Raw genomic sequence first — 22,844 nt, 5'->3', positions numbered from 1 at the left:
CATGAGCAGAATTGTCCACAGGAATTCAAGATGGGTAGGTTGGCTGCCTGTACAAGGCTGCCTGGGGGTAGGCAGGGCAGACACAACCTTGAACACACATCTGCCCATAGTCTGGCATGCATGCCCTTGCACCCATGTCCACGTTCACACAGGGTTCAGTGCACCCTCACACCAGCACCCCAAGGGCATGGCCACACCCAGGAGGAAGAAACCTTCCCCCAGACCTATGGGGCATGGAGGGGAACAGGTGAGAGCAAGGCACATCCTTCAAGTTCTTCAGACTCTCAGAAGCTAGAAGAATGGAGGAGAAGCCCCGGACAGAGCTGCCCATCCAGACTGTGCCTCCCAGGTGTGTGTGCTCATGACCAAGGGCATGGCCACTCCTAGATGAAAGAAGAGAAGGGCAGACAGGTGGTCTAACCTCTGACAGCTTTAGTCTCAAGTCGGACTTGTGTCCTTTCTGTTGGTAAATGGTTTCTATAGAATCAATAATATTTCTTCTCTTTAAATATATATTTGTTAAAGTTATCTTTTTTGTTTTTCTGGGGAAATCTGCCTCAGCTCATTCCCAATAAATTAATACTCTTGATAGCTTATATTCTGGGGTGCAGTGGGGCGAGCCCAACCTTGGCCCCCTGTCCCTTGTGCTATGCCAGGGCGGCTGGCAGAGGTTCCCCAATGGGCAGTTCTGTGCTGGGCATAGGCCTGTGCTCTGCCACAGATTGGGGAGAGGGCCACAGTGGCCACCCCCCTCATCTTCCCTTGGTGTTCAGTCTGCCTAGGGCAAGGGAGGAGCAGCCCTCCGCGAGCAGAGCAAAGCCTGCAAGGGTAGGGCCCAGCAATTGTTGCACAGGGAGCAGCAGACAGGAATGGGCACCAGCGGGCAGCCTATCTGCCCAGAGCCCTTGGAGCGCCCCCCAACCCCGTGCCAGGGTGCTGATAACCAGCCTGGGCCAGGAGTAGGAGTTGTGCTTGTGCAGAGCTGGGCGAGCCCCGCCCACTCGGCCCCCGCCCACCGCTTGGAGGTGCCCATCCTGAGGTAAAAGATCAAAGTGCGGGCCAGAGCTGGGAATACGGTGGGCCCCCGTATGGGTGGCTGCATCACTCCAGCATGGCGTCCAGCTGATCGGCCAGGTCGTCGAACATGCTGCCGATGTCCTCCAGGATGCTGCCAGTGCTCTTCTCCTCGATGGAGGAGGGGCTAAGGGTGGGCATGCGTCAGTGGGGTGGGGCAGCACAGGCCCCCTTACACGGGACTAGGTGGCTCCACAGCAACCCACCCTTAAACCCCAGGGGATGGCTCCGCCTACCCCTACCAGTCCACCAACAAGAGCCATGCCTTGTGCTAGACCAGAACTCCCTCCCCTGGCCGAAGTACCTACCGAGGGCCCTGCCCATCTTCCTGCCGGATCTTCTCTTCCACTGCCTGCAATGCTGCAGCTAAACACGCGCTAGTCTCTTCCAATTTCTGCCGAGCGCTGTCCCCGGGTGAAGCGCAATCTGAAGCTACTGGGGGTCCGGAGGCCACTGAAGCGGCAGCGCGAGGGGGCTTGGCGGGGACGTGCAGCGCGGGAGCCCCTGGGGATGGAGGCTTGGCAGGGCTGGCGCTCTGCGAGGGCGGTGAACTAGCCGGCTTCACAAGGGCTGCTGGCGGCTGGCGCACTGGCGAGGGTACGGGCGAGGGGGTGGCGCTGCTCGACTGTAATCCCGCCAAAGCCTTGGCCGGCTTGGGTGCTGTGGGTGGCGGCGGAGGCTTGGGTGACACAGGCGGTGGTGTGCCGTGAGCGCGCTTTACCTCTGCAAGGGAGGAGGACGGCACTGGTACCCAGGAACCACCACCACCCTCCGCCTATCAGGAGAGAGGCGGCACCTGGCCCTGTTCTCACCACAGACGCTAGGGTACGCAATTCCACTGCAAAACGTGTCACTGTTTCCTAAGCTCCTTCTGATGTGGCCTGATGCAGCTGGCTCCAGGCCTCCTCTCGGCACTTCTGCACTGCTCTCCTGTCCGGAAACCTACCCTCTCCTGTATAAGGGAACACCAGCGAGGTCTTCCCGCTTATTCGCCACTACTCTTGGCCTTCCGCACCTCCTTCACTGAACAAGAGGCACGCCCGCTACAGGGGTGGCAGAGTTGTCCCATATGGATAGTTAAGACAGTCTTACCCCACACCACCTGGGCTTCATCAGACTCAAAAAAGAAAACCGGAGTATGAGATAGGGTAGCAGGCAAGGGTCCTGTCCTGAGACCTCCTGTTCTGTCTTAGCCAGCTTTCTGTACCTACCTGGGCTGCCAGGGCCTGGCAGTGGCACCTTCTTGGAGGCAGGTGTAGGTGAGCCCTGGATCTTGGACACAGGCTGAGCCAGGATGGGCTTGGGAGAGACAGGTGGCTTCACGGGCTTCCGGGCACTGCCATCAGGCAGGGGCAGTGGAGGCAGCTGCATCAGGTCAGCAGGTGGGGGCTCAGCGGGTGGAGGAGGAGGGGGCAGCTCTGGGGGCCCGGCCTGCTCGGAGGCTGGCCGTCGGCGAACAGTGGCTGTGCCATTCTGATACACAGACAGAGGTGGGGGTGGCTCGGGCCCAGTGTCACGCTCCTTAGCCTTAGGCCTGCGCTTGACCGTGTCAGACTCTGTCAGGATGAACTTGACATTCTCTTGCTGGCTCTGCTTGGCCCGGATGCGCCTCTTGAGCGTGGCACTGGCCTCTACTTGAGCAAGGGGAGGGCCCTCCGCACTTGGCTCACCCTTGGCCGGACCTCGAGGCCGTTGTCGTGCTGTGCCATCCTCCATAAAATGGCTCTGCTCTGCTGGTTCCCCAGGTCCCCGGCGGGCAGTGGCCAAAAGTCCAGTGACTGGGCCACTGAGTGTGCGGCGCCGGTTCACCACTTCGCCGTCAGGCCCAATGGCCTCTTTGTGCTTCACAGAGGCCAACACAGTAGCTACCCGACCCGGTTCTGGACTGGCAGGGCGAGGTGTGGGGTGGCCTTCAGGGGGCCTGCGGATAGCCCGCCCCCCACCCCCAATGGAAGACAGCTCCAACATGGCGGCAATGCTCTTCACACTGCCAGCACTGCCTGTGTCCACACTGCCAGTGAGGTCACTAGCTCGGCGGCGCTGTGCCCGGACCCCCAGGCGATTGTCCTCCGTCTCAGCATCCGGAGCCGGCTCATCAGCAAGGTTGGCACTGGCCATGGCTGAGCTGGAACGTTTGGGTGGAGGTGGTGGGGGACCCTTCTTACGTGGCCGCACAGCAAAGGACTGACTGCGGTTAACATTCTTGTCGGTGCCAGCAGGAGCCCTCACTGAATGGCTCCGACCCACACGCCTCTGGACTGTGGCATAGGGTCCGGCAGCAGCAGGCACCAGCAGCTCGTCCCGCTCCGGCTCGCTGTCCGATGCTGCATAGCGATTCAGGCTGTGGGCACGTTTCTTGGGCCGCCCGGGCTCTACATCAGCTTCTGGGGGCAGGCATAGTGTGGGCACAGCTGCCGGGACTGGTGGGACTGCGGGTCCTGGGGCAGCTGGCCCTGCCTCGCCCTCAACTGGCTGGGGCAGCACGTAGGCAAAGCCACGGTGTGTGGGCGACTGAGGCAGGGAACGGGGCGACATGGGTCGGTCTGTCGGTGGCAGCAGCTGTGGGGTGGGCTTCACCTTGGCTGTGGCTGGACCATGAGGGCTCCCAAGGGCCTGAGGGGAGCCTGGCTGAGCTTTGGTGGGTGTCTGTGGGGGTGTGAAGTGGCTGGCACCTGATGGAAGGACCTGCCGTGGCTTGCCAGGCACTGGAGGCACACTGGCCCTCTTGACATTGTGGCCGTGGCGGCCAGACCGCACCTCCTTGGGTGGAGTGCCAGGAGCCGGCCCCTCATCCAGCAGGTATTCCTGACTTCGTGACATAGGACTGCCAGGCCCTGGGGGCCCATCAGCCAGCAGCTCCTGAGAGCTGCTCATGTGCCGAGCCCGCCCGCTCAGGCTGGACTCCTGCCGCAAGGTGGCCCTCGGAGTGGGCGGCAGGTGGTTGGAGGATTTCTCAGCAGCAGCCGCACCTGCCTCAGCTGGGCCCGATAGGGCAGCCTGCAGCTCACCGCTGAGTTCGCTGTCCTGGAAGGTGGTCATCTTAGGAGACTGGCACTCTGCCGCAGCAGGCTCAGATGGGGGTGGTGACTCAATAGCCATCATTTCAAGCGACTGGGGTGCCTTTCGACGCAGGGGTCCCCCCTCATACTTGGAGTATTCTGCCTTTTGCAGCTCCGCCAGTTTCCTCACTGCCAGCATCAGCTTCTTTTGGTGTCCTGAGTTGGGAGTGGGGGAGAGGCTAGTCAGGAAGACCTGTAGGTACAGACAGATATGGAGGAGACGGGCTGGGACATTACCCAGCTTGGTGATGCCGATCTCCTGGAGATCCTCCCACGTGATATCGGTGATGAAGTCGATGTTCTCGTAGCCGTTGTCCACCAGCACCTTGTAATACTGAGCCAGACCAATCATCGACAGCCACACAGCCAGGTTAGCCTACGGAGAGGGGGACAGAGAGGGGCAGCCGGAGCTGGCTGCTCACACCATGACTGCCTACTTGGAACTATTAGAAGATGGGCCTGTGGGGCACAGACAGACAGACGGACAAACAGACAGGCCTGAAATGTCAGTATTGCAGACAGCCTAGGCGCAGCCCTGGTGGGAACTGCAGGCCAGCTCCTCAACATGCCAACTGTACATTAGGATACACGTGAGTCAACACACACACACACACACACACACACACACACACACACACACACCCGGGACACCTATCATCAGAACAGCTTCAGGTTTCAGAAAGTGCTTCTTTGCTTGACTAGGAGGCTACAGGCAGTGGCCTGAGGAGATGCACCCATATGCCAAATACAGACACACAGCACCACGGAAGACACATGCGCACACGAGCCCCACCTGCACGCTGCTTTCAGCTGTCCCGAGCACAGACGCCCTCTCTTGATCACCCTCACAATGTCTCCCCGCCCACAGCAGATGCATGGCCACACGCCTGATACACCTTCACCACACAGCCATACCAGGAATGCGCAAATGTCCACCGTCCACCAAGAACTGCCCAGTCGTCCCAAGCTCCCAGCCAATGCCACTCGTGCACCCACACTCAGCACCTTCAGTCATGCAGGTGACAGAGTGAGGCGAGGTCCGTGAGACCCAGGTGTACTCCTGGGAAAATCCCCGAGCTGCTGACTGAGAAGCAGGGAGGGGCCGATGAGAGCAGCCCTGCTTCCCAGCAGATCCAGGACCCTGGGGATGGCAGGCTTTGGGCAGCCAGAGACACCTCTCCCGTGGGTGAATGGGAGAACAGAGCTAGTGTGCAGCCCAGAGGGCCAGCATCAGCTCAGAAGCTGTCTCCTCATCAGTAAGAGCAAGGGCCGCTGTGTGCAGAAGCCATCAAAGGAGGGCTATCAGCCATTAGCACAGGTCAGCATCTGCAGTGGGACCTGTGTGCATGCATGTGGCAAGCATGTTGGACACCAGCCCATCTGCAGCCCATATATGAGTAAAAGACAGTGCTATAGCGGTGCTGGCCATGAATAGAGAAGGCAAACCTGACTTCAGGTTCTCCTCATGGCCCCTAGACTCTTAGGAGCCTGCCTGGGGAGTTTGCCCCCATAATGGACAAAGAGGCTATCCAAATAGTTCCCTGCTGGCAGGCCACCTTGGTAGCCCAGGCAGGCCTTGAGCTCACGATCCTCCTGCCTTGGCCTCTCTGAGTGCTGGTTATAGGCCTATGCCACCAGGCCTGGCTCCATCCTCAACTCCACTTCCTAGGACCCCAGAAGGCAGATGAGGGCTGTAGCCAGGGAGGCAGCCTGTCTATCTGTCCATCTGCCTGTTGGTCCTGGCTCGGCCACCAGGGCGCAAGGAGCCTTACGGGTTTGTGTTCAGGCAGCCAGTCAGGGATGTTCAGGCCGCTGATCTCTGCGGTAATCTTCTTACGGTGGCCTGGCTTGGTGACACCAATGGCTGTGAGGTCCTAGGCAAAGAGGAGGCCCATTAACTAGCAGATAGAAGGGATCTGCCTCTTGCAAGGGAAGCAGCTGGCCACAAGCTCACCTCGGGGGTCATGCGGCTGATAGTGGGCAGGTCATAGCCAGCACTGGTGAAGTTGGGGGCATAGAGCTGTAGCTGGAATGTGGCAAGCCACTGACTGACTGCCTCAGAACTCTGCAAGACACAAGGCACCAACTGCAGCCTGTCCACTGCCGGGCTGCGCCCCAACCTCCACTGTGCCTCCTTGTCTGCTCGGTTCATGGCCAGAGTGCTGGATCCGCTGCTGTGGTCCACCGCACCAGTACTCCGTGATCTGTCATCCTGGGTACAGCATCTGCCTCTCCAGCCTTCTTCCGTGAGCTCCATAAGGAAGTCCTGCTGAAATCTGTGCCGCGGCCTCCCCCCACCCCACATCTGCACCCGGGGTACCCATACCATCTCAGAGCCCCACAGGAGGGGACTCTGGGGGAAGGGCTTCAGGGCTGGCTGCTCCCTGGAAGGTGGGCTCTGTGCTCTACTCAGAAGTCCCTCGCCTCCTCTGCTGCATGGGGTTCAGCCATCAGGTCACTCCTCACAGCCACACCGACGCACCCACACATCACCCACTGCACCCACATGCACGTTTTTGTGTCTCACACCCATCCCTTGACATCTGTGCAACCACACGCATGCACGCCCAGATCAGAGTTGACCATTCCACATCCACAAAACACCCAGCATACTTCTGCAAGTGTGCACGCACTAGCTCACGGCCTACACAATAGACAACACCTATACACTTGTGTGTGTGTGTGTGTATGTGTGTGTGCTCGCACATATGACACAGAGACAGACAGAAAGACAGTCTGGTCTGTCAAGGCCTGCAGGAGCTGCTGTGACCAGGTATGCCTGTCAGACTGTCAACCCCATCCCTCCCAAGTCCAGGCCTGGAGATGACCAGGCCCTGTACCTTGCCCTCTGAGGCCGAGGCTGACTCCAGCTTCTTGGGTGGCTGTTCCCCATATACCTGCCCAGCATGGGCTGCTGGAGGCTGGGACCGGGCAGCACCTGGTGATGAGAGGGAGTGGCAGAGCAAGAGCTATATGGCGGCCCTATGTGCCAGGCCAGCACAGCTGGGTTCTTGTTCTTACCTGTAGAGCCCTCTGGAGGCTTGACTGGGCTATCTCCTGGACTGGACTCGGAGACTGATTTCTGGGAGAGCACTGTCGCCAGGAGCTGGAACCCAGAAAGGCCACTTGCTAGCACTGCTCCAGGGCTGGCTACCCAACCTACCCAAACCTCCCTGCCCACTCACCTTAACTCCTTCAGAGCCTGCGTGCAGAGCATGAGCCCCAGCGCTCCTGCCCCCAGCCACATTGCTCAAGCTTCCACTGCGATCTCCACCTGCCGGGACAGGGACCGTGAAGTGCGCTGGCCCCACAGTGGTACCCATCAGCAGAACTACTACCGCCCCCAGGGCTCTGGAGGACCCTGGCCTACCTGCAAAAGGCTTCCTCAGCACCCAGATCTCCTCCGGAGGTGCAGAGGGTCCCAGTGAGCCACCTCCCTGGGGTGGGCTTGGCTCGCTGCCTGATCGGGAACCTGTAGGCCAAACAGAGCCTTCCTGAACCCTGGGTGGCCCAGGCACAGTCAGACACAGAGAGTAAGCAGCATAGAGGCCTTGCTGTCTCTGGTAACATGAGAGACCAAGTCAGCGTAATAGAAGGGCCCAGGGCCAGGGCCTACCACTTGCCCTAAGGCCCACAGGCAGAGGGGCTAAGGATCACTGGACAGTTGACTTTCTCTGTAGATTAAAAAGCCATCTAGTGGCCTGAGGCCAAATCTGTTCTAGGAACCAGATGACCAAGGGTGGCTGACCATACCTTCTACCTGGCCCTCTTGCCCCACCTGTCAATCTCCATCCATGTCCACCCTCAAAGACAGATCAACCCCATCTCTAGCCCATCTCCAACCTCTTTAAACCACACCATGCTGCCCTCCTGTCCATCAGGTGCTGAGATGGTTCCTGTCCCACTGTCCTTGCACATATGGCTCACAGCCAGGACCGGGTTGCCCAAGACCTGCCCTCTGCCACCCTTCAGAGCCTTCTCTGATCTCCCCAACTAAGGTGGGCTTCGCTACACTTTCTCTGTGTCACTGGTTGTTTTTTTCCCTGTGTTAACATCAGTGTTCCCTGCTCCTTCCCACCCCAGGAAGAGACCAATGTCTGCCTGGGATCCTGTGCGCTTAGGGGCCACCTAAGAACTAGACTATGAAAGGCTTAGTAGACCAAGTGAAGGAATGCATGTGGGACCCCGCTGAGAGTTGGCTGGCAGGAGGGGTTACTGGATGCCAGTCCTGGTCATGGCTAGGATTCAACCTGGCTCTGCCACCAACATACTGAAGTCTATTTCTTTCTTTTCAGTCCCCAGTCACAGGCTGAGCGGCCCCTGCTTGCTTCTCTCCAGAGTGGGGTGAACTTACCTGCTCGTTTGACAATAGCCTCCCCCAGGGAGGATGGGAAGTAGCCCACCCTGTCGTTCCCTGTCCGGTTGTCATGGATACAGCCTTTCCACCGGCCATCTGGATGCTGTTCAAGTACCTGGCCAAACAAATGGGGTGTGCGCTCAGGAAGACACCTCAGCAGATGAGGCCTGCTGCCCTGTGCCCTCTCCTAGCTGCTGCAGCATGGTGTCCTAAGCGTACCAGAGTCCCTCCCAGCCCTGCCACCAAGAGACCGTTCTCACCGTGATAATGTCCCCAGCCTTCACATTGAGACTGGTTAGATCATAATTGTTACAGTAATCCTTGGTTGCCCGGACCTGAAGAGCTGCAGAGGCCTCTGGAATTACAGGGAGGAAACACCCAGTCCTGGGAACCGCCCTCCCCAGCCCTGTCTCAGCCCTCATCCCTCCCCAGGCCCACCTCGAAGCAGCTGCTTGATCTCCTTGCTGGCCTGGGATGTAGTGAATTGGTGTACAATGTCCAGTGCTGTCTGGCTGTAGGTGTTCCTCACCTGGGCATTGATCCCACTCTGCATACACCAAAGGCCAAGGCCTTGTCAGGGGTTCCCATTCTCCCAACTTGGCTCCAACTTTCCCCTCTGTGTCCGGGGTCACCAGACTCACATCCAACAGCAAGCGAACCACTTCCGTCTTCCCGCAGAGTGCGGCCTCATGAAGGGCCGTGCCAGACTTGGTCTGGCGGTTAATGTCAATGCCGGCCTGAAGAAGGAGCCTGCATAGGTGGAGAGATCAGGCAATGCCTTTCAGCGGGAGCCCTTCTCCTCAGAACTGTCAAACCAAACCTTGATTCTAACTGCTAGGGCTGGATGACAAGCCACGACGCCCTATAGAGTGTGACCGTACGGTATCCAATACTTCCGACGCTTTTCGGAAGGCCTGTCCTTGGCTGCATTCTCACAGCTGTTATTTTGTTCAGTCCTACGGCAGGCAATGTTGTGGGCCTCCTTTATAGATGAGGAACCCGAGGCTCAGGGAAGATGCTTCTACAAGATCTCAGCAGGTGGCAACACCAAGTCAAGGCCAGGATGGAGAAGACACAGAAGCCTCTCCTCAGCCTCCCCTTTATCTGGGCACTCAGGCCTGACCACAACTCTGCACCTCCCTTCAGGAACCTGTGTGTGTGTGTGTGTGTGTGTGTGTGTGTGTGTGTGTGTGCGCGCGCGCGCACTCACATGACAGGGATTGAACCTAGGCCCTCATGCATCCTAGGCAAGCACTCCACCAGAGCTATATCCCAGCCATTTTTGTGTCCATACATGTCCATTTGTAATGTACAAGTGTGTGCGTGTACATTCACATGTGTGCACACACGTGTAGAGGCCAGAGGTCAATGCTAGGTGTTTCTTCAATCACTCTTTAACTTTTTTAGAGATACTGGGGATCAACACTCAAGTCTTTGTGATGGTATGGCAAGCACTTAACTAACTGAGCCATCTTGCCAGCCCCTCCCCCAATCTTAAGACCTGGTCTCGAGTAGCCCAAGCTGGAATCAGATTTATTAGGTAGCAGAGGATGACCCTGAACTCTTCATCTTCCTGGCTCCACCCCCGCCTCCTGAGTACTGGGATTATAGATGTGTACCACCACACCTGACTCAAGACCTTCATTTTTCATTTTTAGGCAGGATGTTGGCTAAGCTGCCTAGGCTAGCTTTGAACTTTGAATCTTCCTGCCTCATCTTCTCGAGGGCATGACAGATCTGTACCACCATCCCAGAGGCTCCTCCTTATTCCCGGGCTAGGAGCCTTGCGTCCCCGGATACCACCACGCTCTGGAAGCCTGAGGCTGGCCCCATTCCTGTTCCTGGCTGTACCTGATGATGTCGATGTGGCCATTCTTGGCTGCCAGGTGCAGGGGACTGGTGCCGTTGGGGTCAGTGGTGTCCCCTGGTCGGGGCTCTAGCAAGGCCGCACACATGTTGCTACTTAGCAGCAGTTGGACCACCTTGAAGGAAGGATCAGGGTAGGGTGGTCCTGGCTTGGGGCTACCCCTAGCCCCACCCCAGCTGAGAAGGACAGGCAGAGCCCACCCATCTCCGGGAGGAACTTACCCCTACTCGGCCAAACTCACAGGCCAGGTCCAGAGGTGTCTTTCCAGAGTTGTCTACCATGCAGGGATTGGACTGATGCTGCAATAGCATCTCTGACTGCAGGACAAGGGTCTGGTTATCCCTGCGGCTGCCCAGCCCCCGGGCCTGACTGCCCACCCAGACTCCCCATGAGGCCTCACCACATCGTAGTGACCATGTTGGGCAGCCAAATGCAGGGGTATGTGGCCCTCGTCGGATGGGACATTTACTGCTGAGCCTGCCTTCAGCACCAGCTTCATGGGCTCCTTCCGGCCCTGCCAGGCCGCGTAGTGCAACGGCCGCATGCCTGGGGACAGGTGTGGTTTGTTGGAAACTCAGTCCCGACCCTAAATGGGACCTTACTAAGGACATGTCACTGTCTCTACGGTTCAGACACCTTGGGCTGAGATCTCAATGAAGGGACGATCAAGGCTCCCAGGATTCTGTCCTTGGCCTTGCCCCCACCCTTGGTTTCAGGTCCCCGGACCAGGCTTGCCTTTGTTATCCTTGATGTCTACAGCAGCCTGAGCCTCTAGCAGCAGCGAGATCAGTTCCGTGTTGCCATTCAGGGCGGCATGGTGCAGGGCTGAGAAGCTGGGCAGGTGAAGGACAGGTCTAGGAGAGAAGCCAACACCCAACCTTCCCTGGGGCCCGCCTATCCCATCCACTCTGATACTGCCCAAACTGACAACTTACCCATCTGGGTCCTGGAAGTTGACATTGATCTTCTTGGTAGAGCCCAGGAGCTCTGTGGGGAGAGAGAGAGAGAGAGAGAGAGAGAGAGAGAGAGACCAACTCAGTGAGGAAAGGTGGTCTGACCCTCCTAAGAGCAAGGGAGGATGGTGGTGATCCACCTGGCTGCTGAACTGCTGAACTCAGCAGGGACGCGGAGATAGGTGCCAGCCACTTGGGCCTTGGTTTTCCCATTGTAGTACTGATGTGGGAACTTCTGCCTGTCCACATCTGGGAATGGGAGGTCAGACCATGCACCCACAAGGGCACACACATGTGCACATGCAGCCCTCCCTTGGGATGCTGGCTCAGCACCTGCCATTGGTGGGAGGGAGAGAGCCGGCCCCATCTGTCTCTCAGAAGGACCCAGATGGGGCCGGGGGTGGCTGAGGAGGCTGGAACACCCGGAAATGGGGTATTTCTGGGGGAAAGGACTACATCTCCAAGCCCTCTGCTGCCAGCTCTGGCTGCCATGCGGATAAACCCTACAATCCTGCAAAAAGAAGGAAAGGCTGTCTTGTGGGTGAGGGCCTTTAGGTGACCCATGCCAATGGCCACCTTGCCCACAAAAGCCAGCGTTCAGACCGAGCGGAGCCTCAGGGTCCATACCCTCTCTCTTCTGGGGTCTGTCTCATACTGTGGCCTCCCTCACCCTGGCCTTTCACAAGAGGGAGCCCACCAAAGCCATCCCAGTGGGCCCTTGTCCACCGGACTCTTGCCAACCCCCTGCCTGTCTGGGCCATGGTTATATAACCCATTTGTGGGTCAGTCACTCTGTGAGGGGGGGGGGCTAGAAGGACAGAAGCCCCTTTGTCCAACTCAGGACAGGGGTGGGGGTGGGGGACGCAAAGCACGGGAGCCAAAAGAGTAGAGTCACAGTGGGCTGGCCGTAAGGCTTAGCTTGGATTGGCTCAGCCTCAGCCACCAGGCACGGCATGTGGGTCTCTCTTGACAGTCCCTGAAGTCCAGAAAGACAGCTGCACCTGAATTTGAATCTTTGTTCTGACACTTCTTAGCCCTGCAGCCTTGGCCACTGGCCTCTTCCATGAGCTAGAAAAGGTGGTGTCACCTGAGTTGATGAGACTCTGGGCATTACTTGAACACTAGGGCCATCATTACACCAACAGGGCAGACCACACCTCTCGGAGTGTGAAGCTACTGCCGCCTCCTGATTCCTCCCATGTTCTCAGGTACTATGGGTACCAGGTCATTAATTGCATACCTCTTTCCCCATGGTCAACCAGACCAAGCCTTGGCATCAAGAGTCAACCCTGGCAGCCACCAGGGTCAAACCTGGTGCACACCTTTAATCCCAGAACCTGGGAGGTAGAGACAGGCTGATCCCTGTAAGTTTGAGGTCAGCTTGGTCTACATAGTAAGTTTCAGTACAGCCAGAGTCACATAGTGAGAACTTGTCTCAAAAAGAAAGAAAAAAGGAAAGAAAAAAAAAGAGTTGAGCCAGGCGGTAGCGGTGCACGCCTTTAATCCCAGCACTTGGGAGGCAGAGACTGGTGGATCTCTGTGAGTTCGAGGCCAGCCTGCTCTACAGATTGAGTCCCAGGGTAGCCAGGGCTACACAGAGAAACCCTGTCTCAACAAAACAAAACAAGTCAGGAGGTCTTTCCCGTGGACCCTTAATACGCTCAAGACACACTGAGGTCCCATGCTGTTCACCATGTCATGGGTGTTACCATGGGCCCGACCAGCACTTCAGGCAGGGTCCTGCCATTGATGCCCCATTGGTGTCAATACTGGCTCCTTGTACCCTTTGCCTTGTGTTCAGTAAACACAAGTTGGAGGAGTGTTAAAATGCAAGTCACAGCCAGACATAGTTGCATACAGTTTGTAATCTCAGCACTCACGTGATAAAGCGGGGAGGCTCAGGAGTTCAAGGCCAAACTGGACTACATAGTAAGTTTGAGGCCAGCCTGAGCTATATAAAACTCTGCAACGAGAAAGAAATGAAGGAAGGCAGGAAGGAAGGAAGGAAGGAAGGAAGGAAGGAAGGAAGGAAGGAAGAACAAATCTTCCAACAACCATAAGTTGGAGCCAGTTGTGGGCATATGCCCATCATCACGGCACTCTGGAGGTGAAGGCAGAAGGGTTCCAAGTTTCAGCTCAACTTGAGCTGCAGGTTAAATCCTGTCTCAAAAAAAAGGGGGGGGGGAGCGGGTGCCATGGTGGAGAGGGGTGCACAGCAATGAGATAGCTCACCAGATAAAGGTGTTTGTTAGCAAGGCTGACACCCTGAATTCAAGCCTTGAAACCCACCCAGTGGAGAGTGAAAACTGACCATTGAAAATTGTCCTCCGACGTGCGTACCATGACATGCACACACACAAATAAATAAATAAAGCATACATGCTAACGCGACTATCAAGAAAGAAAGGTATCAGGTATGGTGCTGCACGCCTTTAATCCCAGGACTTGGAAACAAAGCCAGGTGGATCTCTTAAGCCCAGCCTGGTCCAACGAAACAGTGAGACCCTGTCTCAAAACAAAACAGAACAAAAACCCACAAACGAAACAAACCGCCAACACAAGTCAGACCTCCCAGAACCTCTCCTGTGCCATTTCACTGAGGTGGAGGCGGAGGCTGCAATGCATCCTGGCCCTTGCTTTTGCTCTGGCCTCATCCATCCCTGCTCCAGCTGCACAGCCTCCTTGACGCTCCTCTAACATGTGCCAACATGGCCACAAGGCTTTGTAGGACACTCTCCTTCACATACTTTGGGTCTGTCCAGAGGTAGCTTTTTCTCCAAGGTCTCTCATCCAAAATGTTGCCCTTCCCTTCCCTTCCCGGATCTGTTGTATTTTTCTCCCTATCACATCAAATCAAGTTTCTTCTTGGCGTTGGTGGCCAAAACAGTGCCATCTCCCTCCTACATGCTGTCTATCCATCTTTGGGGCCAGTTTCATGGGTAGGTGACCTGTGCAGTTACTCAGAAAGGTACCCGACTTGAACACTTTGATTTTAAATAAGGTCCTACATTATCATCTCACACAGGCCGTGAAAACTATATATGTACGGCTTGGTCTGCTAAAGTCCCCTGCCATGAACTAATGTCATTGCATTGCAACCCCTCCAGGACCATGCTCAGACACTTTTCCCCCATTCTTCTCAAACCTGGTCTCACAGTCTCCGAGGCTTCCCAAATTCATGTTCTCCCTCCACCTCGGGGCTTCCAGGCAGCTACAGAGTCAGGTTTAGGGAGTGGAAAACCCCAGGCAAGCTGCTCTGAGGTCAGACAAGCAGAAGCCAATGTTTTAGAAGGGTTTGGAGGTCATGACTCAGAAAGTGACGTGAGGGAGGCCTCCTTCAAGAACGGGACTGCGAGCAGAGCATGCTGTTGCACACCTTTAATCCCAGCACGTAGGAAGCAGAAGTAGATGGATCTTTGTGAGTTCAAGGCTAGCCTGGTCTACATAGCCAGCTAGCTAGTCATGATCACATAGTGAGACCATTTCAAAAGAAAATCAATTTTATAAAAGAAGGAAACTTCTCCATGTGGGGAGGGTCACCCTTCCAAGGACACAAATTTATAGTCCCATAGGGAGGGGAGTGGTGTAAATTGCTTGGAGGACAGTTGGGGTCTCAGGGCACCTGCAGGAGATACTGAAGAAAATGTAGGGCTGGGTGGTCATCCCTCAGCAGGACAGGCTCTGAAAATGAATAGGAAGGGAAAGATAGCTGAGGAGGCCTGGAAACTGAGGAGAGAGCAAGTGGCGGCCAGGCAGGAGGCTGAGGGAGCCCCTTTCACTTTTTAGCAGGCTTCTGCATCAATACAGTACATGGGCTTGGTCTGCAGACTCATGGCAGGGAGCTTCCTTAGCATCCATGAAGCCCTGGATTCCGTCCCTAGCACCACACACACACAAGTAGTGTACAAACCCTGCCCGTTCCTTGTGACCCTAGACCCCAAGCTGCTCTCCAGAGACCAGCCTGAGATCAGATCCAAACTCCAGGCTGGAAGGGATTTAAAACAAAACAAAACAAAACAAAACAAAACAAAAACACAGATATCATTATGCTGCCTTAGCTAGCCTTGGAACTTACTGTGTAGACCAGGGTGGCCTAGCACTCACAGAGATCCTCCTGACTTAGCCTGCTAGGATTAGTACTAGGTTCAAAGGTGTGTGCCACTTGCACTGTTAAGCCTAGGCCACAAAACTAGGCAAGGACCTCTTACCAGCAGCAGAAGGGTGGCCCCCCTACCAACATTTTCCTTCCAAAGTTGTCTTTTTATTCTCAAGGACACCTGCTAAGTACTCATGCATGTGCAGGCTTCCTTAGAGATGAAGGGGGTACTAGAGAGCCATGGGAGGGAGAGAGAAGGGCTGGGCACCCAAAAGGGTTCAAGAACAAGATTGTGGGAAAAATCTCTAGGCTGGGCTGGGGAACACATTCTCTTTTTTGTTTTGTTTTGTTTTTGTTTTGTGAGACACAGTCTCTAGAACTCACTATGTAGACCAGGCTGGCCTTGAACTCGGAGATCTGCTCGTCTCTGCCTCCCATCTGCTAGGATTAAAGGCATGTGCTACTGATGTGTGGAGGGGAAATACACTCTCGAGGATACTTATGGACACCCCCCCACCCAAACTCCAGCTGCACTTTGCTAAATCAAAATACATCTTACTCCAAAGCAGGCCAGTGTTGCCATGACAACTGAGCTAATTCATGGAGGGATTTCTCCGTCTGATTTATTACACCGCCCCTCTGACTCAGAGAGTACAGACAGAAGGGCCAAGACAGGTGCCTCTGCTATCCCCAAGTCTACACCAGTCACAGGCAGAGGTAGAGACCCAGGCAGAGAAGACAGACCTCTCACTTCCCTAGGATGGCCAAATGGAAGCGAAGAGGATCCCCGTATTTGTGGTTCCCACTGGCTGGCAGCAGAAAAAAGCCGGCACCATTAGCATTTACGGAGCTGGAACTAAGTGTCTCCTCATCGGTACCTTCTTAGTGTTTTCATGATGTTGTGGGGTTCCATCCTACAGATAAGGCCACTAAGGCCTAGAGAGTCAGTTTGACCAAGGACACAAGGCCACTAAGTGGAAAGCTATGCAGTACCCTCTTCCATCTGCCTTTCCCTGGAAGCTCTAAGCTTCAGCCTTTAGGCCCTAACACCAGCCCTGGTAAGTGGAGCTTCCCAGGCAGCCCTGGGCCCTGGAGGAACCAGTGTCCTTCTCTCCAACAGCAAAGTGGCTAGGAGCCACTCTAGACAGTCCTATGTCTCAGCAGCACCTGGAGAAACGAGATTCTTCCTTCCCCCAGATTACACGCAGTCTATGACGGCAGGGAGGGAGTGAAGGCACCCAGGTCTCATGTGTTGACCTGCAGAGCCTGCCCAGGTACCCTGACACACTGAACACGGCCACACGTGCGCAGCTGCATACTCGGCTAGTCCACACGCCCATCCATCCATCTCCAGAGGCCCCTGGGAGGGCTCCAGCATGAGCAGGGTTGAGAGCTGGAATCAAAGCTCCAAGCTCCAAGCCCTTCCCTAGACCCCCAGGGCACAGGCTAGGGATGGCGTGGGAGCTCCTTTACAGGTCCTCGGGCCCCTTTCCCAGCAGGAGAGCCAGGCATGACCAAGATCCGTAGAAGCCTGCAGTAGCCTACAGTCCTTATCCCCCAGACTGTTCCTGACTGAACCCCAGCCTGCCCCAGGGCTAGGCGACCTTGGGCGCCTCTGCTTCACTCCCTCATCAGTAAATGGCCCCCACTGGCCATGCCTGGGCAGCCACACCCCCAGCTGCCCCCCCTTTCCCTGCAAGGCATGTTATTAAACATAGGAGGTCTGACAGAGATGGTTAGCTTATGGGTCGCCCCTCACTGCAAGGGCCCCTCCCTCTCTCTACAGTGTGTCTTGTAGGGGGATCCGCCTCGCCCTTAAAAGCCATCAGCCGGCAGCCCGGGAAGGGAGGGGGTCCGAGGGAGGATGTGATCGCCAGCGGCCTCAGGGACGGTGGGTGCCGCAGGTGCCCGCAGGGGGCTGGGCAGACGGTCCGGCGCTCGTTGCCGCCCCTCCTCCAGAACTGGGGCGGGAAGGGGGGGGGCGCGGAGCAAGGGTCTGAGCGCTCATGGCCCCGCCCCACCCCCGGAGACCCACAGCATCCCTTCCTCGCCCTGCACCCCGGCGGTGTGGGCCCCGCCCGCGCCCCGCGCGCCCCCCGCACTCACTGGCCTTCCCCGGCCGCGGCCTCTGCAGCAGCCTCTGCGCGGTCCCCACGTCCTCCGCCTTCACTGCCTGCACCAGCTCCTGCTCCTTCCCCATGGCGCCGCCGGGCCCGCAGCGACGCGGCGCTCGGTGCTCTCGGCGGCTCAGATGCAGCGGCGGCCCCGCGTCTGCGATTGCATCCTTTCCAGCCCGCGCTGCGTGCGCCGCCCGCCGCCCAGCGCCCTCCGCGGGTTCGGGTTCGGGCTCGGGCTCGGGCTCGGGCTGGGGTTTCGGGCTCGAACTGGGGCTGGGGCTCCGACGCGGAGGGACGGATGGCGCGTCACGGGCGGGGGGCGGCCCGGGGGCGGGGGCCGGCGGCGGCGGCGGGCAGCCGGTGGCGCGCCGCGTCTGAGCCGCCTCCCGGACGCCTGGGTTCGCTCCCGCGGCCGCTGACCTCCGTCAGCCCGCGCCGGCCGCGCGCCCGGCTCCGAGGCTCCGCCCCCGCATTGGCCCTTCCCCACACCCCCCCAACACACACACGCCCGACGCCCCCTCCCCACGTTTGGGTGCGCGGGTCAGGCTAGGCCTCTGCGGACAGCGGGGGACCGAGGACGAGCGCCAGGGACAGAGGACAGTGCGCAGGGGCGGGGGGTGGCTACCGAGCACCGACACGGCGGCGACGCAGGGCTAAACCTAGGAGAGGTTTCTCGAGGCTGCGGGACCTGACGGGGGGAGGGAGTCGGAGGCAGTGGGCGGGCGGGGAGTCGGGCACAAGTGCCACCGGTGCCGGCCCTCCAGAGGCTGTCAGACATTTCTGGCCCGTGGTTCCTGTGGGAGGTGTTGAGGGATTGCGAAGAGGAATCTCCCAATAATGAATTCGGTGTCAGGGAACCCATACCCCCTCCCCCCCCCAACTACACCTTCTTTCCTAGCAGCCTCTGGCTTCTCTCCACAACAATGCAGGATGACAGTTCTCCTTCGAGGACAGCCTGGAAAGGAGCTTGACTTCTCTGCTCACAGAATCTACTGGGATGTAACTGTCTATATCCACCAAGAAGGAACTTAGCCTCCCATCCTGAGCATCACTGAAGGCCCAGCCAGCCCTGCCTAAGCAATCTCCTAGGCACAGGTTCCCAGTCAGGACTTCCTGCTTGACCAACAAACAGCTCTAGAGGTTTCACCTTTCTTCTGCCTGCCTGAAGGCTAGGGCTGCTCCAGGCCTCTTCTTGTGTTGCCTGCAGCACTGTGAACACACATCAGTTCAGTTCCAACTCTTGGTTAAGGTTCTGCTCCCTCAGTTTCCTTATTTACAAGCAGGAGCACAGCGTCAACCAACCCAGCGACACAGTAGAAAGAACTTGGTGAGGGTTCACGTGTGCACATCTCACACACTGATCTTGTGGCCCTCGATCGTGGAGCCGTGGATCAGGTCCAGGAGAGCAGGGAAGGAGAAGCAGCAGGTACAGGGGCTTCCAGGATCATGTAATTCTGCTCGTGACAGGATCTCTCATGAGGCTCAGGGACTGAGCACATACTTCTAGCATGTGCTGGGCTATCAGAAGACGTCTTTAAATGCAAAACTCCTTCCTCTAATCTATTACAGTGACCAATTCCCGGTTAGTCACAGGGCCAGGTGCTGCTCTGGTCATTTGGGATAAGGCTGAACTTACTGCCCCCATTTTACAGATTGGGAAAACAAGAGCTAAGGTTTAGAAATGCTGTGCACTCCAGGGTATGTGTTACGAGGTCCCTCCCCGGGTCTCAAGGTTATGAGGCCGGACTTGGAACCTACATGGATTCCTCTCTCAGTGCTTCCTTTTACTGGTTTTGTCGTCCTAAACAGGTCACTGTATCTTTCTGGGTCTCTTATCCCTGTCAAAGGTGGGCAAACAATGTGTCCCCTTCGTCTACACCAGGGGTAACAGTGACGCTGCCCACACAGTTAACCCCGGATATAATAAATGGCCAGCACATAGCTACTGCAAATATCGTGATGTTTTTGGGCCTCCCTGCAGGGGTTGCAACTCTATTAGATTCATTGTCACATGATAGAGTGCCAAGCACACAGGAAGCACTACAAACTTAAGTAAATATATAAAAAGAAAACAGCTATTATCATGGCTATGATTGCTGTGTTTGGAACTTGTAAGGTAAATCATCTTTGTAGGACCTGGGGCAAAAATGCAAACAGAAGCCTACCCACCAAATGTCTATTTCAATGTTGTAAATTACACTAATAACCTGTTAAATAAAATATGTTCTATCCTCCTACCTTAACAAATATACCTTCACCATGACCTGAAAGCACAGGCTTAAATTTAATTTAATTCTGGGACTGCTTTTCAGCAAGGAACTTGCCCTTGCCTGTAGCTGTCATATTCTTGTTCTCTGTCTAGCTCCAGATCATCCATATCCCATAAACAGGCACCCCTGAGCACCCCCTTAGGCCAGGTGTGGGCATCCTACTGTGTAGCCCACCCAGGAAGAGGGATGTGCAGGGCAGGGACACTGGCTAGATAAATCCTTTTGGGCAGTAAACTCAAGTGTCCCAGTTCAATATGTGCACTGTGGTCCAGAAGGGACATCTGGGATCTAGGTGGCTTCCGGATCCGGTGATTGCTTATCTCAAAGGATGGACAGTGGCAGAAGGAAAGCAGAGGCTTCCCTGCTAGGTCAGACTAGAGCCCGGAAGGGTCTGAAGACCAGGGTCAGACACTGCTGACCAGTGACCTCGGATGGACAAGTTCCTGATGCTCACCTGCTTCATCTGTAAAATGGGACAGCGGCTCTGCCTGGAGGTTGATGGGAAGGTCTGCAGGGCTACCAAGATGTTCTTCACCTTCCTGCATGCCCTCCCCACCTGCCTGGGGATGAAAGCCACACAGCAGACAGATGTTTACCTCTCCTGTGGCAAAAGATGTAGATTTGTGAGACTGGGGCAGCCCTCCAGAATGTCAGGCCTCTGAAGAAGATCTGGGAGGAGGGGCCGCTGAGCCAGCAGAATTGCTGAATTGATGGGAGCTTCACTGCAGCCCTGACTGGCTTTCTTCCCGGAAGCTTAGCTGCCTCCCGCAGCCCCTGCCTCTGCCTACCAGCTGCATCTGCTTAGGGCATACCCCAAGCATTAGTGTCCAACTGATGTGTACACTGGTGATGTTTAATGTGGCCATTCTCGTGGACTGCTGGAATCACACCTCAGGTGTCATTTTTTGTGGGCGCCGCCTCTGTGAAGTTCTGTGCCTGTGAGTAGTTCCTCACAAAGGTTCAAAACCTTCGTGCTCCAGATTCCGTCTACCCCACAGAGATGCTGGGATGCTCAGAAAGCTCAGGGCCACGCCCAGTTTAACAGCTATCTCTGGCTTGGACCATCTGCAGGAATCCGGCCTTTAGCTCCTGGCTCCACCCAGAGTCCTGAAGAAAGGGCAACAGCTCATTACACGGGTGGCGCACATCTGGCCACCCTTCTTTGTTTCTTGGGTCCCATGACGGTTGATTCTGATCTAGATACCCTTCTTATTCTAGCTCTTTTCTCCCATCTAGCATGCTCAGGACTGACCAAAGCTGCCTCTGACTTTAGTGGAGCTGTTTTGGGAGAGAGTAGGCTTCGTCAAACAGAATGTAATAATCAAGGAATCTGAGGTGTAGGATCCCTGTGGAACAGTCTCCTCAGCTGGCTAGAAAGGATAAGGTCAGGAGGGAATGGGGTCCAGACTGCAGTTGGGCCAAACTGGGATCCACCATCTACCAGCCCTGACCCTTCAATGGCAATTCTACGGATATGAGCCTGTTTTCTGACAAGATGTTCCCAGAAGGGGACAGATCCTCCTGAGAGAAATCGTTGTAAGATCACTAGGTATGATGTAATAAAAAACATTCATGATGTTTTGGTAGTTCCTCAAAAAGTTGAACATAGCAGACTGGAGAAATTGTTCAGTGGCTGAACACAGAGCTAACATGACCCAGCAGTAACTTCATTCCTAAGATAGCTCCAAGATAGCTGGGCATTGGTGGCACACGCCTTTAATCCCAGCACTCCAGAGGCAGGGTAGGTGAGTCTCTGAGTTCCAGGCCAGCCTGGTTTACAAAGCAAGTTTCGGGGTAGCCAGGGCAACACAGAAAAACCCTGTCTCAAAAAGCAAAAAAAAAAAAAAAAAAAAAAAGACAGTTCCAAGACAAATGAAAACATGTATGGAAGCAAAAAGCAAATGCTTGTACTTAAGCATTTACAGCAGCACTCTGCAAAATGGCTGGCAGGAAGGAAACAGCTAAGATGTCCATCGTCGATGGACAGATAAAATGAGGTCCATGCACACAACGGGATACTGTTTGACCGTAGTAAAGAATGACATAGTGATGAATACAACTGAACAATCCTTGAAAAGTAGAGAAACAAGTCACAAAATGGTGTAGAGTTGTGATTCCGTTGATATGATATGACATAATGTTCAGCAGAGGCCATGATATAAAGGCAAGAAGACTAGTGGTTTTCAGGTCCTGGCTGGGGAAAGAGGGTGAGGAGGAACCGCCTAACGTCCTAAGGGGAGGATGGAAACGTCTGATAGCTACATATAGGCAGTGGTTGCAGTGTCGCACTAAATGTTGCCGTGCCTCTGAAATACAGACTTTATTATGTGGCCAAATGAGGGTGGCCTTGAACTCGTGATCCTCCTGACTCAGCCTCCCAAGTGCCAGGATTACAGACGTGCCATGTTGACTAAATTGGTCACTCCGTTTTTACTTCTGTATTGCCGGGCTGGCCTGGACTGTGTCAGGCTCTTTACCACTGATTTCCATCCCTGGCCTAAACTGTCCAGTTTAAATGGCCGATTTGGGGACTGAAGAGATGGCTCATCAGTTAAGATCAACCTCTCTGTTATATGTGGCACACAAATGCCACAAAGAGTGCTTCAAGAACCTGGGAACTGGAGATGAGGGTGGCAAGACACAGGAAAGATGGCACAGGAAGCCACAGAGCCTCTACGGTACGGCAAAGGAAAAAAAGGTAGGGATGTCCGGAGGGAGATGGGGAGAGGAAGAGAGCCGGCTGAGGTAGATCTGGTACTGCTACTAAGCCACAAAGCAGGAGATGAGATTTTCTGTCAGCCACTGTACACAAGGGTCAAGAGGTGGAAAGAAAGTATCTACCGGGTCTGACAGATTAAGCTGGGCAGTGGCCTTGAGGAATTTCCCCAGAGAGCTGGGGTAAAGCTGAGGAATGAGGGGGAGGTGGGAAGTGGAGCTACCAACATGATGAGGACAGCTCTTTGCAAGAGAGAGGGTTTTAGTTGTATAGAGAGTACTGGGATTGGTGTGTGTGTGTGTGTGTGTGTGTGTGTGTGTGTGTGTGTGTGTGTG

General features: G+C 55.8%; 1 protein-coding gene across 2 annotated transcripts; it reads right to left on the bottom strand.

Annotated features, from left to right (window-relative positions):
• Positions 1-402: 402 nt before the first annotated feature.
• Caskin1 (CASK interacting protein 1) lies at positions 403-17,777 on the bottom strand. Of its 2 annotated transcripts, XM_055604437.1 has the most exons (20): positions 17,513-17,777; positions 11,293-11,344; positions 11,093-11,190; positions 10,758-10,903; positions 10,579-10,674; positions 10,342-10,472; positions 9,132-9,240; positions 8,929-9,037; positions 8,751-8,845; positions 8,488-8,605; positions 7,504-7,605; positions 7,319-7,407; positions 7,155-7,239; positions 6,974-7,071; positions 6,088-6,198; positions 5,906-6,007; positions 4,371-4,509; positions 2,286-4,289; positions 1,383-1,797; positions 403-1,201 (listed from the first exon to the last, which is right to left on the bottom strand). In XM_055604437.1, exons 1-20 carry the CDS (start codon positions 17,604-17,606, stop codon positions 1,102-1,104), a joined length of 4,293 nt encoding a protein of 1,430 aa, XP_055460412.1. In that variant the 5' UTR covers positions 17,607-17,777; the 3' UTR covers positions 403-1,101. The 2 variants fall into 2 exon arrangements, with proteins under 2 accessions (XP_055460412.1, XP_055460413.1); XM_055604438.1 differs by lacking the exons at positions 5,906-6,007; positions 6,088-6,198.
• Positions 17,778-22,844: the final 5,067 nt, after the last annotated feature.

Source organism: Psammomys obesus, unplaced genomic scaffold (genome assembly GCF_907164565.1).
Source record: "Psammomys obesus unplaced genomic scaffold, mPsaObe1.curated_primary_1811, whole genome shotgun sequence".
Lineage (NCBI taxonomy): Eukaryota > Metazoa > Chordata > Mammalia > Rodentia > Muridae > Psammomys > Psammomys obesus.
The sequence above is the reverse complement of the archived record's forward strand: the minus strand, read 5'-3'. Positions and strand labels throughout refer to the sequence as shown.

Excerpts from the sequence above, each read along its gene's own strand:
- Caskin1 (XM_055604437.1), bottom strand. The coding sequence starts at position 17,606 with ATGGGGAAGGAGCAGGAGCTGGTGCAGGCAGTGAAGGCGGAGGACGTG. Across the intron at positions 11,345-17,512 it reads GCCGCGGCCGGGGAAGGCCA|AGCTCCTGGGCTCTACCAAG; the intron begins GTGAGTGCGGGG and ends CTCTCCCCACAG. Across the intron at positions 4,510-5,905 it reads GGCTGCCTGAACACAAACCC|GCTAACCTGGCTGTGTGGCT; the intron begins GTAAGGCTCCTT and ends CCCTCTCCGTAG.